Genomic DNA, 14326 nt, shown 5'->3' with positions numbered 1-14326 from the left:
TAGCATGTATTGCAGCCAGAATCTCTTTTTTTTTTTTTAATTTTTATTTAATAATTACTTTATATTGACACTCGTTTCTGTTCCAATTTTTTTTCCCTCCCTCCCTCCACCCCCTCCCCTAGATGGCAAGCAGTCCTTTATATGTTGGATATGTTGCAGTATATCCTAGATACAATATATGTTTGCAGAACCGAACAGTTCTCTTGTTGCATAGGGAGAATTGGATTCAGAAGGTATAAATAACCAGGGAAGAAAAACAAAAATGCAGATAGTTCACATTCGTTTCCCAGTGTTCTTTCTTTGGGTGTAGCTTGCAGCCAGAATCTCAAGGAACCTCAATGGGCATCTAGTCCAACTCCCTCATTTCACTGATGAAGAAAATGGGATCCAGTTATGAGAACTGACTTAACACAGACAGTAAATGATCAAAGGTAAACCTTGAAATCTTGAGGCTTATTATTTAATGTCAATTAGCCAAGGAAAGAGCGTATCTCTAGAGGCAGTGGGAAGAGAGTTGCGAAGAGAGGAATCTTCCAGATAAGATTACATAGGCCCATCTACTCCTTGGTTATCATTGGGGAAGCTGCTCACAGCCTGTAAACATGGCTATCGAAGTCTGCTTGTGCTTCCTCTCATTTCCTGTGAAGCACTTTGAGCTCTGTGATAATGTAACTTGTCATAAGATATAAAGATAAAATTAGCTAACATTTCCTTTACAATGTGCAAATCACTATATATTATATATATAAAATTGTCATTATATATATATGTGACATATATAGTCATCTATATATTATATATACGATAAGTACATTATATGTTATTGTATATTATTATCATCTACACATTATATATATATATTATTGTATATATATATGTCATCTATATATATTGCCATCATATTTACATAATACATGCATGTGTATGTAATTGTCATCTGGATATATTATAAATGTTAATGCATATGTGTATAATATATGTATATATGTATATAATATATGTATAAATGCATATGTGTGTATATAATCTTGTTTGACCCTCACGATAACCATGGGAAATAGGAGCAATTATTTCTACCATTTTACAGATAAAGAAACTAAGGACCTAGAGAATCTTGTCTTAGGTCACACAAAGGAACCTGTCATCCTTATTCAGTGTCTGCTTCTTTTTCCATGACCCTCTTTGCCTCCCTTGGACAGCTGAGTGGTTCAGTGGATAGAGTTCTGGTCCTGGAGTCAGAAAGACCTAATTTTAAAACCAGCCTTAGATATTAGCTGTATAATCCTGGGAAAGGCATGTAACCTCTATGTGCCTCAGGCTCCTGTACTGTAAAACAGGGATAATAATAGCACCCACTTTGCAGGATTATTTGAGGATTGAATGAGATAATATTTATAAAATGCTTAATACAGTGCTGGCACACAGTAGGAGTTCTATAAATGTTTATTCCTTTCCCATTTTCTCCACATTCAGCTGTCTTCTTCTTGATGAGTCAGCTACCTCAGCCTTTCCATCTCCAATTACATGAACAGATAGAATATCGGAAGATCATCAGCCATCTTTATTTGACAGAGAAGTAAACAGAGGCTTAGGGAAGCAAAATAGCTTTTCAAAGTCAAATAGCTTATTAGTGACTGGCTGAGATCAGAGCACAAGTCAGTTGTTTTCTAGTTTTGTTATTCTCTATGACATTAAAGATGTTTGGATATATCTCTAAAGATAATGGTTATTAGAGCTGATGATCTGCCTGACAGTAGAAAGGACAGAAAAAATGAGGACTGTCATTGTGAAGATCTTTCCAAATCTCTAAAAGTCAAATTATGTTCATAGATTTTAAGCAAGGGATAGAAGAAGGAAGGAAGGGAGGAAAGGAAGGAGAAAAGAAGGAAAGGGGGAATGAAGGAAGGAAGGAAAGAAGGAAGGAAGGGAAAAAACGAAAGAAAGAAGGAAGCAAAGAAGAAAGGAAGGAAGGAAGGAAGCAAAGAAAGAAGTGTGGAAATAAAGGAGGAGAAAGGAAGGAAGAAAAGATAGAAAGGAAGAAATAAGGGTGGGAAAAAGGAAGGGATGGAGGGAGGCAAGAAAGAAAGAAGGGAGGAACAAAGGAAGGAAGGGAAAAAGGAAGAAAGGGAAGACAGGATGAAGGAAAGAAAGAAAGAAGGCAATATATATTGTTTGCTATGAGCCAAGCTCTATGCTAAGCACTTTGCAAATAACGTTTCATTTTCCTTATAGGAACCCTAAGAAGTAGGTGCTATTATGATCCCTATTTTATAGTTGAGATAATTGAGGCAGGCAATAGATAAGTATCTTGCCCAGGATCATATAGTGAGGATATTCACCACCTGATTGTCTCATTGAGGGGAAGGATAATGTCCATGTTATTTTTTTCTTAAACCAGAGAAGTTTTATAGATAGAATAAATGTTTGCTGAATAAAATTAAATAGGCTTAGTAACTAAGTGTTTGAGGATTCTGCCCAATTGTAGCAGGTATTTACCCATTACTTTGAGTTATCCATTGGCTCAAGGCTTAACATTCTAGTGGAGAGGTAAGGAGAATTGGGTGGACAAGATGAAACTGAAAAATACTGATAGATTTCTAAAGCAATTAAGTTGGAAGAACCAAATCAGCAAAAGAATTGGGAAAAGTGGGAAGTATAGATGATGGATGGCTTCTGATGTCCATTAGGGTATCTAGCAGCCCCCAACTAGGTTCCCTCATCCCTACTTTTCAGCATAAAGGTTATTACTGAATCCCTATCATATTAGAATTTAGATTTAATAAGCATTTATTAAGCATCTACTATGTTCTAGACACTGTTCTAAGTGCTTTTACAAACATGATCCCATTATATAACTTATTATTCCCATTTTATAGATGAGGAAACTGAGGCAGACAGCAATTACATGCCCAGAGTCACATAACTAGTAAATATCTGAGGCTGAGATCTTGCTGACTCCTGGCCCACTCTGTCACCTAGGGACTCCTAGCAGCTTGAGACCCTCAGTAGCTTCCCTCAACTCTCTCCCTCTCCTTTTCCAGCATTAAGGTAATCTATTGTTGATCCTTGAAATATTAAGAATAATAGCTTACATTTGCAACCTCCTTTATGGTTTTCAAAATTCTTTCTGCTACCTAACTTCATCTTCAAAACACCTAAAAGGTAGAGGTCAGATAATATTCTCTGTTTCGCAAGTAAAGGAAACGGAGAGTGAAAAGAGATGGAACAATTTGCCCAAAGTCAGCATAACTGGGAAGTAGAAGGGAGGGACTTGAACCCAGGGCCTCTGACCTCTAGTTTCATGTTGTCTTTACAACACAACTCCAAGTACTGTAAATGTGCTGCCTGGGACATAATAGGCTTGCTGACTGTTGAGTGACTGACTGTGTTTGAGGTACTATCATGCTTCTGTTATTTCCCTGTCCAGAATATCAAATCCTAAAAGCCTCTGGGACTTACTCAGGGCTGTCTATCCAAACCAGAGGCTTTTAGGGATTTGCTACTTGTAGAGATTTCTAGGCAAAGTTAGGTTTGAATTCTACTATCTTTCTTTGGCATCTTGAGCCATATCCATAAAGTTTCAGGCGTTCCCTATTTAATTTGGACCCCCACGAATCCTTTAATATCATCCAGGACCTCTCAAAATCTTTGGACTCATCCGTCCCTTTCTCTGGTTTCCCTCAAGTCTTCAAGGTTAATCATCCAAGAAAAGGTATATTTGAATAGCAGTGTATCAATTAGACCAACTTCTTGCATCTTCTTTGCTCTAAATTCAGCATTTGAGAGATTGAGTAATGGGGGAACTTCTAAGTTTCTCTCACACTCTAAGATTCTACAAATGTGTGAAACTCTGGGAGGGGAATGGGAGAGTCTGTTCTATGTGGCTGTTAAAAACAAACAAAACTGCAAGTGAGTATTTTGGGGCACAGTGCTTGGCATATAACAGGAGCTAAATAATATAACAGGAGCTAAATAAATGTTTATTGATTGAATGCTTGTTGAATTGAACTGAGTTGGGTGGTGATTGGTGGTGTGGGGAGAGAAAAGAATTTCTAATAAAGGCAGAAAACCTTCATTTGATCCAAATACTTAGTGGAGATCAATATGGAAACTTGGAGCTCCTGAAATTGTCTATCTCTTCCCCTCCCCCTTTCCATTGTGCCTATTGCCTCCAGGATCAAATATAAACTGCTCATTTTGCCATTTAAAGTCTTGCTTAACCTTGTCCCTTTTCCCTCTCTAATTACACACACACCCAGACACACATGAGTGCAGCCAAACTGAACATTTTGCATATATATATATATATATTATATATATATATATACATGTTACTCCATCTTTCACCTCCATGCATTATCTATTCTCACTAAACCTCTCTATTCTCTTCTGCTAAAGTCCCCTCCTATTGCAGAATGAGGGTTTGGGGACTTTCAGTGAGATGAATGACCTCTCTCCTTTGAACTATGTATGTGCTTTGATTCCGATTCTAAGGGGGGAATTATTCTTTTGTGGTGGAGGTTTAAAAAAGGCACTATCCAGAGAAGCTTTGGGGGGCGCATTTTCTTTCTTCTATTTTCTTTCCCTTTTATGATGTTCCCTCCAAGCCCATTCACAGCCAGCTCTTGTGGGGGCCCTGGTTTGTGGCACCAGCCCTGGCTGAGAAGAGAATGCCTGCAGTGTCACTTCAAGTCATCTGGTCTCAGGGATAAGACCGGGATCGAAGTGCCTGGGGAGCACAAGGAGGGGAGGAGTGAAGATCACCCAATGGGAGCACTGAGAAGCTTTGCACCCGATTCCCACCCAGCGGGAGCTAGCCGACAAACTAGAAGGTGATGGGGAAATCAAATCGATATAGAGCAAGGTCAAGCAAACAGAACTGCATTTAGGCAGAGCTTCAGAAAGGAAGGAAGTAACTGATAAGTTAGCCCGAATAGGGCCAAGCTATTTTTGAATAGGGTCTGAGTAATGCTCATTCATGTGTATCTCAGTGTATCAGCCCACATAGCTGAGCTTCAATTCACCCCTGTTCCCACTGCCAAACCTTATGCAATACTTAAAAGTAGCTATATTTCTATCTATCTATCTATCTATCTATCTATCTATCTATCTATCTATCTATCTTTAAGTAATGAAGGCTTCTTCTGTCAAGGAATATTTATTAAATATTTACAATTTGCTAAGCCCTGAGACACAAAGAAAGCTAAAAAATCATCTTCCCTCAAGAAGCTGATATTCTGAAGAGGAAGACAACATGCAAATGATATATGTCGAAACGATGCAAAATAGTCTCAGAGAGAAGGCAGTAATGGGGGACTGGGAAAGAGCCTAAGAAGGTGGGATTTGAGCTGAATCCTGAAGGAAGCCAGACTCTGAGAACGGTAGTATATGTGGATTCACAGAATCATAGGAAACTCAGGATCAGACAGGTCAGTTATTTTGCCCAAGATCACATAGGTCACATTGCCAGAGCTTGAGGCAGCTAGGGAGTAGAGTGGATAGAACTTTGAACCTGGAATCAGGAGTTCAAATATTAGTCACTTATTAGCTGAAATAATATTTATAAGTACTACATAACTATAAAGCACTATTTTTGTGGCATGAACCTACTACATGCTGATATAAGTATTTTACAAATATTATTTTATTTAATACTCACAACTCTGGGAGATAGGTGTTAATTATTATCATACCCATTTTATAGTTGAGGAAACTGAGGCAGGCAGAGATTAAGTGATTTGCCTAGAGTCACACAGGTTGTGTTTGACGCTGTATTTAGACTCAGGTCTTTCTGACTCCAGGCCAAGCTGTCTCTGAGGGAATTGGACTTGATGGTCCCTAAAGCCCCCCTTCAGCTCTAGATTCCTGATCCTATGAGGATTTTCTGGGAAAGGCCTCATTGAGCAGGTAGCCGCAATATTTTGGACTGACTGTGTGAGTAGGAGGGATGTCTGAAAAAAAAAAAAAAATCACAGGCTGTTCCCAGCTACTGTCTGTGTGGAGGGGCGCTTCTGGCTGAGTGCTCCTGCTGCTCGCCCATCCTTGCCCATCCAGTTCTGGAGAGACAGCTCGGACAACCCATTAGTTATGAAATTTCTTCCAGGCACCCTTTCATGAGTGTTTCGGTAAGGATTAGGGAGAGGACTGCAGCTCTGAACGTTCTCTGCCTGCCCCCGCTGCAAGTTTACCCGCTTGTGCCCGGGGCCTTACAATGCCCCTGCTCCCTTTTGATGGATAGACAATTCTAGGGGAAAGGGACCCCACCTCCCCCTGTACGGGTTATGGGAAATGGGTGGCCTGCAGCTGGGGGAGGGGGTTTCAGATCTTGTGCAACACCTCTCTTAGCTTCTGGGAAAGTATCCATTGCATAAGCAAGAGGCCCTGGGCCAGGCTTTCAGGCCCCAAGGCTACGGTCATAATGTGGCAGGAGCTCGGTTGGCAGGTTACACTGGCTAGGGCACTGATGAGGGGAGGAGTTCCGTTTAAAAGAAAAAACACAACAAAAATAGGCTGGTGGTCATTTGAAAATGCTGATTGGTGGGGGCTTTGTGGCGGCCCAAAAAAGCCAGAGGGGAAGTTGTTTTCCCTTCAGGCTTTCCTCTTCTTCTCTCACAGTCTTGGGGGAGGTAGCTGACACGGGAGGAGGTTAGAAGACACCCATCCAAAACTTCATTTTATAAATGAGGAGACAAAGCCCAAGAGTAGCTAAGGGGCTTTACCGACATCACATGGTCAGTTGTGTCAGACCCCAAACCCCTAACTCCAAACCTCTAGGCAGGGTTTCTGTTATTCTGCAATTCTCATTCCATCTTAGATATTATTGTGCTGTTTTGGACAGGCTGGTCACATGAACCGCATTTTAAAAGGCCGTAATAGCCACAAAATCTCAAAAGAACTTGTAAGTAAGCGTGATTAAGAATGTTAAATTTTGTTTCTACCGAATGAGACAGCAGTGTGCTAATGAGGATGATGAGGAAGAACTAGATTGGAATCCTGCCTCAGACTCCATGTGATCTTGGGCAAGTCACACAATCTCTCTGTACCTCAAGATCTCCATCAGTGAAATGGGGGATAATAATAGCATCCACCTCTCAGGGCTGGTGTGAAGATCAAATGTACTTGTAAAGTACTTTGCAAACCTTAGAAATGCTCATTCTCCCTCCTTCCTTCCCTCCCTCTCTTTCTTTCTCTGTCTCTTTCTGTCTCTCTCTGACTCTGTCTCTCTGTCTTTTTCATTGTGTCTTTCTTTTTGTCTGTGTTTCTGTTTCTCTTTGTCTCACTCTTTGTCTCTCTGCTTCTGTCTGTCTCTGCTCTCTGTATTCTCTCTATCTTTCTGTTGCTCTCTGTCTCTGTCTCTCTTGCTATTTCTCTTTGTCTCTTTGTGTCTCTCTTGTTTGTCTCTGTCTCTTTGCCTTTCTTTATCTCTCTCTTTCTCTTTCTGTGTCTCTAAATCTTTGTCTCTGTCTCTTTGTCTTTCTGTGTCACTCTGTATCTCTGTCTCCTTCTGTCTCTGCTTCTCCCTTTGTCTCTGTGTCTCTGTCTCTCATTGTTTCTGTCTCTGTCTCTGTCTCTCTCTGTCTCTGTATCTGTCTTTCTCTCTCTATGTGTATATATATATTACATATATATGCTATTATTATTAAAAAGAGTTTTTAATAAGAGGAATATTTTGCAGACAATCTGTTTACATCTGTTTCCATAGTGAAGTAGAGGGTGTTTGTTTTGTTCTGCTTAAATAAAGTTTCTTCATTACCTGCAGATTTACATTCTGGTCCTCAGAAAGGAGAGATGAGTCCAAGAGTAATGCTTTCTCCTCTGTATTGGTGGTCTTCAGTGTTCTTTCTGCTTCACTGGGGATGATTAAGACCTGCACCTTATTTTATTACCAGGGTAACTGGAATCCAGTGTCAAGGAGTGATTGACTCTGATGCTGAATCTGCTTACATTCTGGGCCTGTAAACTGGGATTCAACTGCCTTAGGTAGCTGCTGTTTTCCCAGTATACTGGAAGGCAGCCTCTGAGCGGTAGGTGCCAGCAAGCTCTGCCTCCACAGTTACTTTAACTCACCTCCTCCTTTTTCTTCATGCAGCCTCCTTGCCTTAAGATTCTGGAACCAAAATTCAAAGGAAAATGAAGTCCTTGTTGCTGTGTTTCTTCCTTGGGCTTTTGCTAAGTGGGAAGAAAGGAGATGCACTGCTTTCTCCCAATGACCTTCAGGGTAAGTTGGCAATGCTGTCATATTTCTCTATGAATTTTAAACTCTTTTAAGGATGAGATTTTCAATATGACTCAATCCATCAACAAACAGTTATTACCTGCCTACTTATGTGCATAGTCATGGACCAGGTACTGGGGACATAAAGTCAAACAGTCCCTGTCTTCAAAGAGCTTACATTCTAATGGGAGAGGTAACATGAACAGATATAAATGTATTCAATACAGATATCTTACAAGGAACCCTTAGGGAGGAAAGCATCAGCTGTTGGAGGGACCAGGAAAGTATTGGAGGAAGCTAGGAATTCCAAAAGATTTCTTAGTAAAAAGATGAGGTGGAGAGAGATTCTCTTGTTTGAGCACATTACTGCTCATTATGTTCCTGGTATTCAGAAAGATGAAAAGGTTAGTTAAGACTGGGTTCATACTCTCATGAAAATTACCATGTAGATCAGAAGGGAAAGTCTAAAGTCAAACCATCAGTGATTATTTGCTCTAAACTGTTCCAGGTGGATTGCCAAATGCTGAGCATACAAAGACAAAAATGAAATAGACCCTGCTCTCAGGGAGCTTATCTTCTCTTTTTTTTTTTGGGGGGGGGAAGGGAACATGAATGAATGAATAAAAAAGCATTTTTTTAAGTGCAAAGTGTTGGCCATATAAAATAGAAAAAAAAAGAAAGGCCCTGCTTAGAGAGAGTCCATATTCTAGTGGGAGAGAAAATACCTAGAGAAGATTTCAGCTAAAAGTCAGAAGGAAAGGCTCATGGTCTTTAGGGTTTAGCAGAAAAATTGATAATAACATTTCTCTTTTTTTAATAATAGCTTTTTATTTTCAAAATATATGCAAAGATGGTTTTCAACATTCACCCTTGTAAAACCTTGTGCTTCAAATTTCTCTCCCTCCCTTTTCCCCCTCCCCTAGACAGCAAATTATCCAATATAAGTTAAACATGTGCAATTTTTCTAAACATATCTCTACATTTATCATGCTGCACAAGAAAAATCAGATCACAAAGGAAAAAATGAGAAAAAAAAATCAAGAAAAAAGTGAAAACTGTCCACATTCAGTCCCTAAAGTCCTCTTTCTGGATGTAGATGGCTCTCTCCATCATAAGTCTATTGGAATTGTCCTGAATCATTAATTCATCTTCTTTAATCCTGGAAAAATGATAAACATGTTTATATAAAATACACATTCACCTACACATTTACATATATGTGTGTGCACACATGTACAATGCAAAATACACGTTCATACCGTATGCACACACATATAATATACATATGCACATTTATATAAGCACAAACACACACATATATACACACACAAATATATACAAAACAAATGCAGGCAGGGTAATTTTATTGAGGTGAAAGGAGGTACTTACAGCTGGGGAAAGATCTCAGGAAAGACTTCATGTAGAATCTTGATAAAAGTTGGGATACTCTAAGTAAAAGCGATTTAAAAAAAAATGTATTTTAGGAACGAGGGGCGAAAGTTCTTGTCCAAGAAGCCAACCAAAGAAGTGTCCTGTGCATCTTCTGAATTCCCCCCAGTACCTGCGCCTGCTTTGGGTCTGGTATCTACTGCTGAAACATTTGTGGCTTGAAGGAATGAGCATCCCCTGATGTCTCTCAGACTTCCTCAGTTCTCTTTTTTTAGGCATCCAGCCTAAATGCCTCTGTCTGGCTTTCAAAGCTTCCCCTAATCTGACCCCACCCTGCTACTTAGCTTGTCTACTATGATTCACCTCCTATCAATCCAGTCTTCCTACTGTGCCCTAAGCATGCCCTGCTCGTTCTGGTTGTCCTAGATCCACTTATCTTGTTCATCAACTTGGGTTGTTTTCATTGCTTTGGATCTCTCCAAAGTCTCTTTGTTGTTTTAGTTCAGTCATACCAAACTTTTCATGATCCTGTTTGAAATTTTCTTGGCAAGGATACTGAAGTAATCTCCTATTTGCTTCTCCAGTTCATTTTACAGATGGGGAAACTGAGGAACAAATGACTTGTACAGAGTCACACAGCCAGTAAATGTCTGAGGCCAGATTTAAATTAGGTTAAGAATGAGACTTCCTTACTCTGAGTCTGGTGCTCTATCCACTGCCCCACCTAGTTATTCCTCCAAAGCCTACTCCACCTTCAAAGCCCTGCCCAAAGCCTCACCCAAATCAGGAAGGCTTCCTTAATTACTATGCTAATACCTGAGCTCCCTTAATATAGAGCCATTTAAACCTCAATTATATACTGTTTTGTATTATTCTCTGATTCTAGAGGAACTGCATACTGGGTGGATGGCACCAGGCTAGTTTAAACCTATTCCACTTGATTACATTTTTGATACAGTGGGGTAGTGATATGGTTCTAATGAAGATGAGTTGGGATCTGAGCTGGGGCTGGGAGGCTCAAATGAGAATGTACACAAAATATTTGACAAATTTTAAAATGTAATATGACTGTCAATTATTATTAACAGCTAATATTTTATATAGTTCCTATTAGGTGCCAAAATATTATGTGTCAAGTAGTATCTGAAGCTGAATTTGAACTCACAAAGATGAATCTTTTTCTCATTTGATCCTCAAAACAAATCTGGGAGGCACACGCTATGAATTATGCCAATTTTACAGGTGAGAAATAGAGGTTAAATGGCTTGCCCAAGGTCACAAATCCAATAAGTGAATGAGGATTTAGACTCAGGTCTTTCTGATTAGCCCAGCATTCTTATCTATGGAGCCACCTTGCTGCTTGAGTCACTGGTGATGATTTTGTTCTCTAAGCCCTTTTCAACAATCTTGTGGAGCTCAAGCAATTATTTATACAGCATCATAGGAGTGTCCAGATAAATATTTAACAATTGGGCTCTTCAGTTCTAGTGGTCTTGTGATGGAGAGAGCCATCTACACCCAGAAAAAGGATTGGGAACTGAGTGTGGATCTCAATATAGTATTTTCATGTTGCTGTTGTTTGCTTATATTTTGTTTTCTTTCTCATTTTTTTCTGTTTGGTCTAATTTTTCTTGTACAGAATGATAATTGTGGAAATATGCAAAGAAGAATTGCACATGTTAAACCTATATTGAATTATTTGCCTTCTAGGGGAAACGGTTAGGGGAAGGAAGGGAGAAAAAATAGTTGCAAAACAAGGTTTTGCAGAGGTAAATGTTGAAAACTATCTATGCATGGGTTTTGAAAATAAAAAACTTTATTAAAAAAAAAAAACCTATTGGAAACTCCCAGCAGAAAAAAAAAAAAAAAAAAAAAAAAAAAAAAAAAAAAAACAGTGGATAGACCTCCAGTTGTGGAGTCAGGAAAATTCTTCTTCCTAACTTCTGGCCTCAGACATTCACTGACTATGGGACCTGGATAAGTCCCTTAATCTTGTTTACACTGGATAAATGAGCTGGAGAAGGAAATGGCTAACCAGTCCAGCATCTTTGCCAAGAAATTCCCCAATGGGATCATGATGGGTTGGATACCACTGAACAACAACAGTAATAACACACACTTTTATCTGCATTAACTTTCTCAAGTCTAACAGTCAAAACGATAAATCCAGCCCTGATTTGTAGCTATGAATTTGAACTATGGATTTGAGCTATGGATTCCACCGATGCTTATGCTAAAAATTGAAGTACTCCTGAGCTGGCCCAGCTGTTTCCAGCACACTCCTGGGTCTAGGATTTCCAGGGAACAAGAACAATTCCCTTCTCCAGAGGTTGCTTATCCATCAGTCTCAATGACTTTGTGCACATTTGAAAACCGAGAAGGACACGAAGCACCATATCCAAGGAGGGGCTCTCATGAAATGCTCCGAGCCTATATCCTTCCCCACCAGCTTCCTTCATAGCTACTCCCGAGTCTTATGATTGCTTCCTATAAGTCGCAGAAAGAAACTTAGCTTGCCTTCTCCTCACTTTGGACCAATTTTCTTGGCACAAACAGTGGCTGGATTTTTTTTTTTTTTTGATTATATGGAAGACAGAGAATGCATGCCCATCAGTCCAGTATTTGCCAGTGTGCAAGCACCATACCTGCAGTTGGGAACATCTGGTTTTACATCCAGTCTGTGACATCTATATGACTTTAGGCAAGTCACTTAACCCTATGTGCCTCAGTTCCTCATGTATAAAATGGGGACGCACTAGAGAAGGAAGTGGCAAGCATTATGCCAAGGAAGTCATAAGACATGACTGAGCAACTGAACAATATCCCCCAGATAGAAAAAGAAAGGATGGACAGAAAAGCATTTTTCCCAAAGCTGCTTCTCTAACTTGTTTTAAACTTCCTTCCTTGGTTTTTGCCTTGCTTCTAGACACTTAGTTGTCTCATAAGCCAACTCTAATGGCAGGATCAGACTAAAAATGACCTAGGGAGCAGCTTCTTTTTTTAAGACCTGGAGAGCCACCAAAAATAAAAATATCTTCCCTGTACATCATCAACTCTTCTACACTGAGCTTAATGGCCATTTTAGATAGAGCTATAAAGTGGTTTTTCTGCATCATAATAACAATGACCTCTACACAGTCCTTTATACTCCAAAAAGGAAATAACTACTTGTTTCCTATACATGGTATTACCATCTTTTGCCTTATCCCCTGCCTGGAAACACCCTCTTTCTTTATCTCTACTTTCTTAAAATCTCAGTTTTTCCCCCCACCAAGGCTCAGTTCAAGTGCTACCTCCTATACAAGGCCTCTCTAGATTCACCTAACATTTGGTTGTCACTGTTCTCCTCCTATAATGCCTTTGTATTTATTGTGTCTGTTTTACATTTGTTTATATTGTTTGTCACTCATATAAGTACTTATTTCCTTATGGGGTTTTTTTTTTTCCTGTAGAATATAGGATGGTTTTAATATTGTCTTCATATCCTCTTTTAATATTGTCTTCGTATCCCCCCCAATGCTTAAGCATTTTTTATTGTTAAGTCATTTTTTAAAGTCATGTCTGAATTTCCTTTTCCAGTTTACAGATGAGCAATTGAAGCAAATAGGGTTAAATAACTTGCCTAAGGTCACATATGTAGTAAGTGTCTGAGCCTGGATTTGAACTCATGAAGAGGAATTTTCCTCTTCATGAGTTCAAATCCAGCCTCACTCTATCCACTGTGCTACTCAGATGCTTAATAAAGGCTTGTTGAATGAATGAATGTCTTTTTCAGCATCAATGAAGATGTATAGATATAAAAGTCTGAGTGGTGAGTGAAGAAATCTGGCTAACTCCCACAATCTTAAGTCACCAGAGACAGTGGAGACATTTAACTCATCTTTTCTCTAGCTTGATGCTAGATACTAGCCACACCTTTTGCTTGCAGCTGTACAGATACTGTTCTTTCCAGGCCTTCAACCAAGAAAGATGAAGACTTTCTCCACCTGAAAATGTTCCATTTTTGTAAAAACTGACCATGAACTGTGGGCTCCAAACTCTCATTTTAGGTTTTCATTGCTTCATTTGTAAAATTACAACTGCAATTTGTAAAAAGTGGGAGAGCAATTATGTGCTGGTCCTGGAGATGGATGGGGATGGGTAGACTGCAGGGACTTGTTCTTGATGGTCTCTGAGGTCCCCACTATTGCCAGCATTCTGTGATTGTCTCCCAGTTTCACTTTTTTCTTCTATTGCAGATATGTCTGCCCAGGGGAGTAAGTACATAGGCAATGAATTTGAAAATGCTCTCAATGGCGTGAAACAGATGAAAAGTCTAATGGACAAGACAGGAAAGGACCGTAGAATGCTGCTCACCAATCTAGAAGAAGCCAAGAAACAGAAGGAGGTAAGAATGGACAGCTCCACCTCAAGTGCTTCTGGTGGGCTACACCATGAATAGAGGGAAGAGTAATCTTGTCTTCATTGGACACTAATCCAAAACTGTGATTTTCTTGGTTAGCTTGCTACAGCAGCCTCTGATTTTCCTGGGAGAATGTCTTAAGTAGCTGTTGTACATTTTTTTGTTTTGTTTTTTAAGGATTGTTTTTTTTTAAAGAGGGTTTTATTATTTATTTTTTATTTTTTCTTTATTATTTTTCTTTAAAAAATGTAGCAGTTGAGTAAGCTGTGAGTCACAGGAAATGCCTGTTTGATTTGAGGCCTGCTGGAATTAGCAAATAG

At 39.4% G+C, this 14326-nt stretch overlaps 1 protein-coding gene across 1 annotated transcript in view; it reads left to right on the top strand.

Moving 5' to 3' along the window:
* The window catches only part of CLU (clusterin), a 30929-nt gene that overhangs the window by 2000 nt on the left and 14603 nt on the right, over positions 1-14326 (top strand). The window contains exons 2-3 of the mRNA XM_051976389.1: positions 8090-8218; positions 13843-13991. Of these exons, the coding sequence (XP_051832349.1) occupies positions 8131-8218; positions 13843-13991 (237 nt within the window). The 5' untranslated portion in view covers positions 8090-8130. The remainder of the gene's footprint in view (positions 1-8089; positions 8219-13842; positions 13992-14326) is intronic.

Source organism: Antechinus flavipes, chromosome 2, assembly GCF_016432865.1.
Source record: "Antechinus flavipes isolate AdamAnt ecotype Samford, QLD, Australia chromosome 2, AdamAnt_v2, whole genome shotgun sequence".
NCBI lineage: Eukaryota > Metazoa > Chordata > Mammalia > Dasyuromorphia > Dasyuridae > Antechinus > Antechinus flavipes.
The sequence above is the reverse complement of the archived record's forward strand: the minus strand, read 5'-3'. Positions and strand labels throughout refer to the sequence as shown.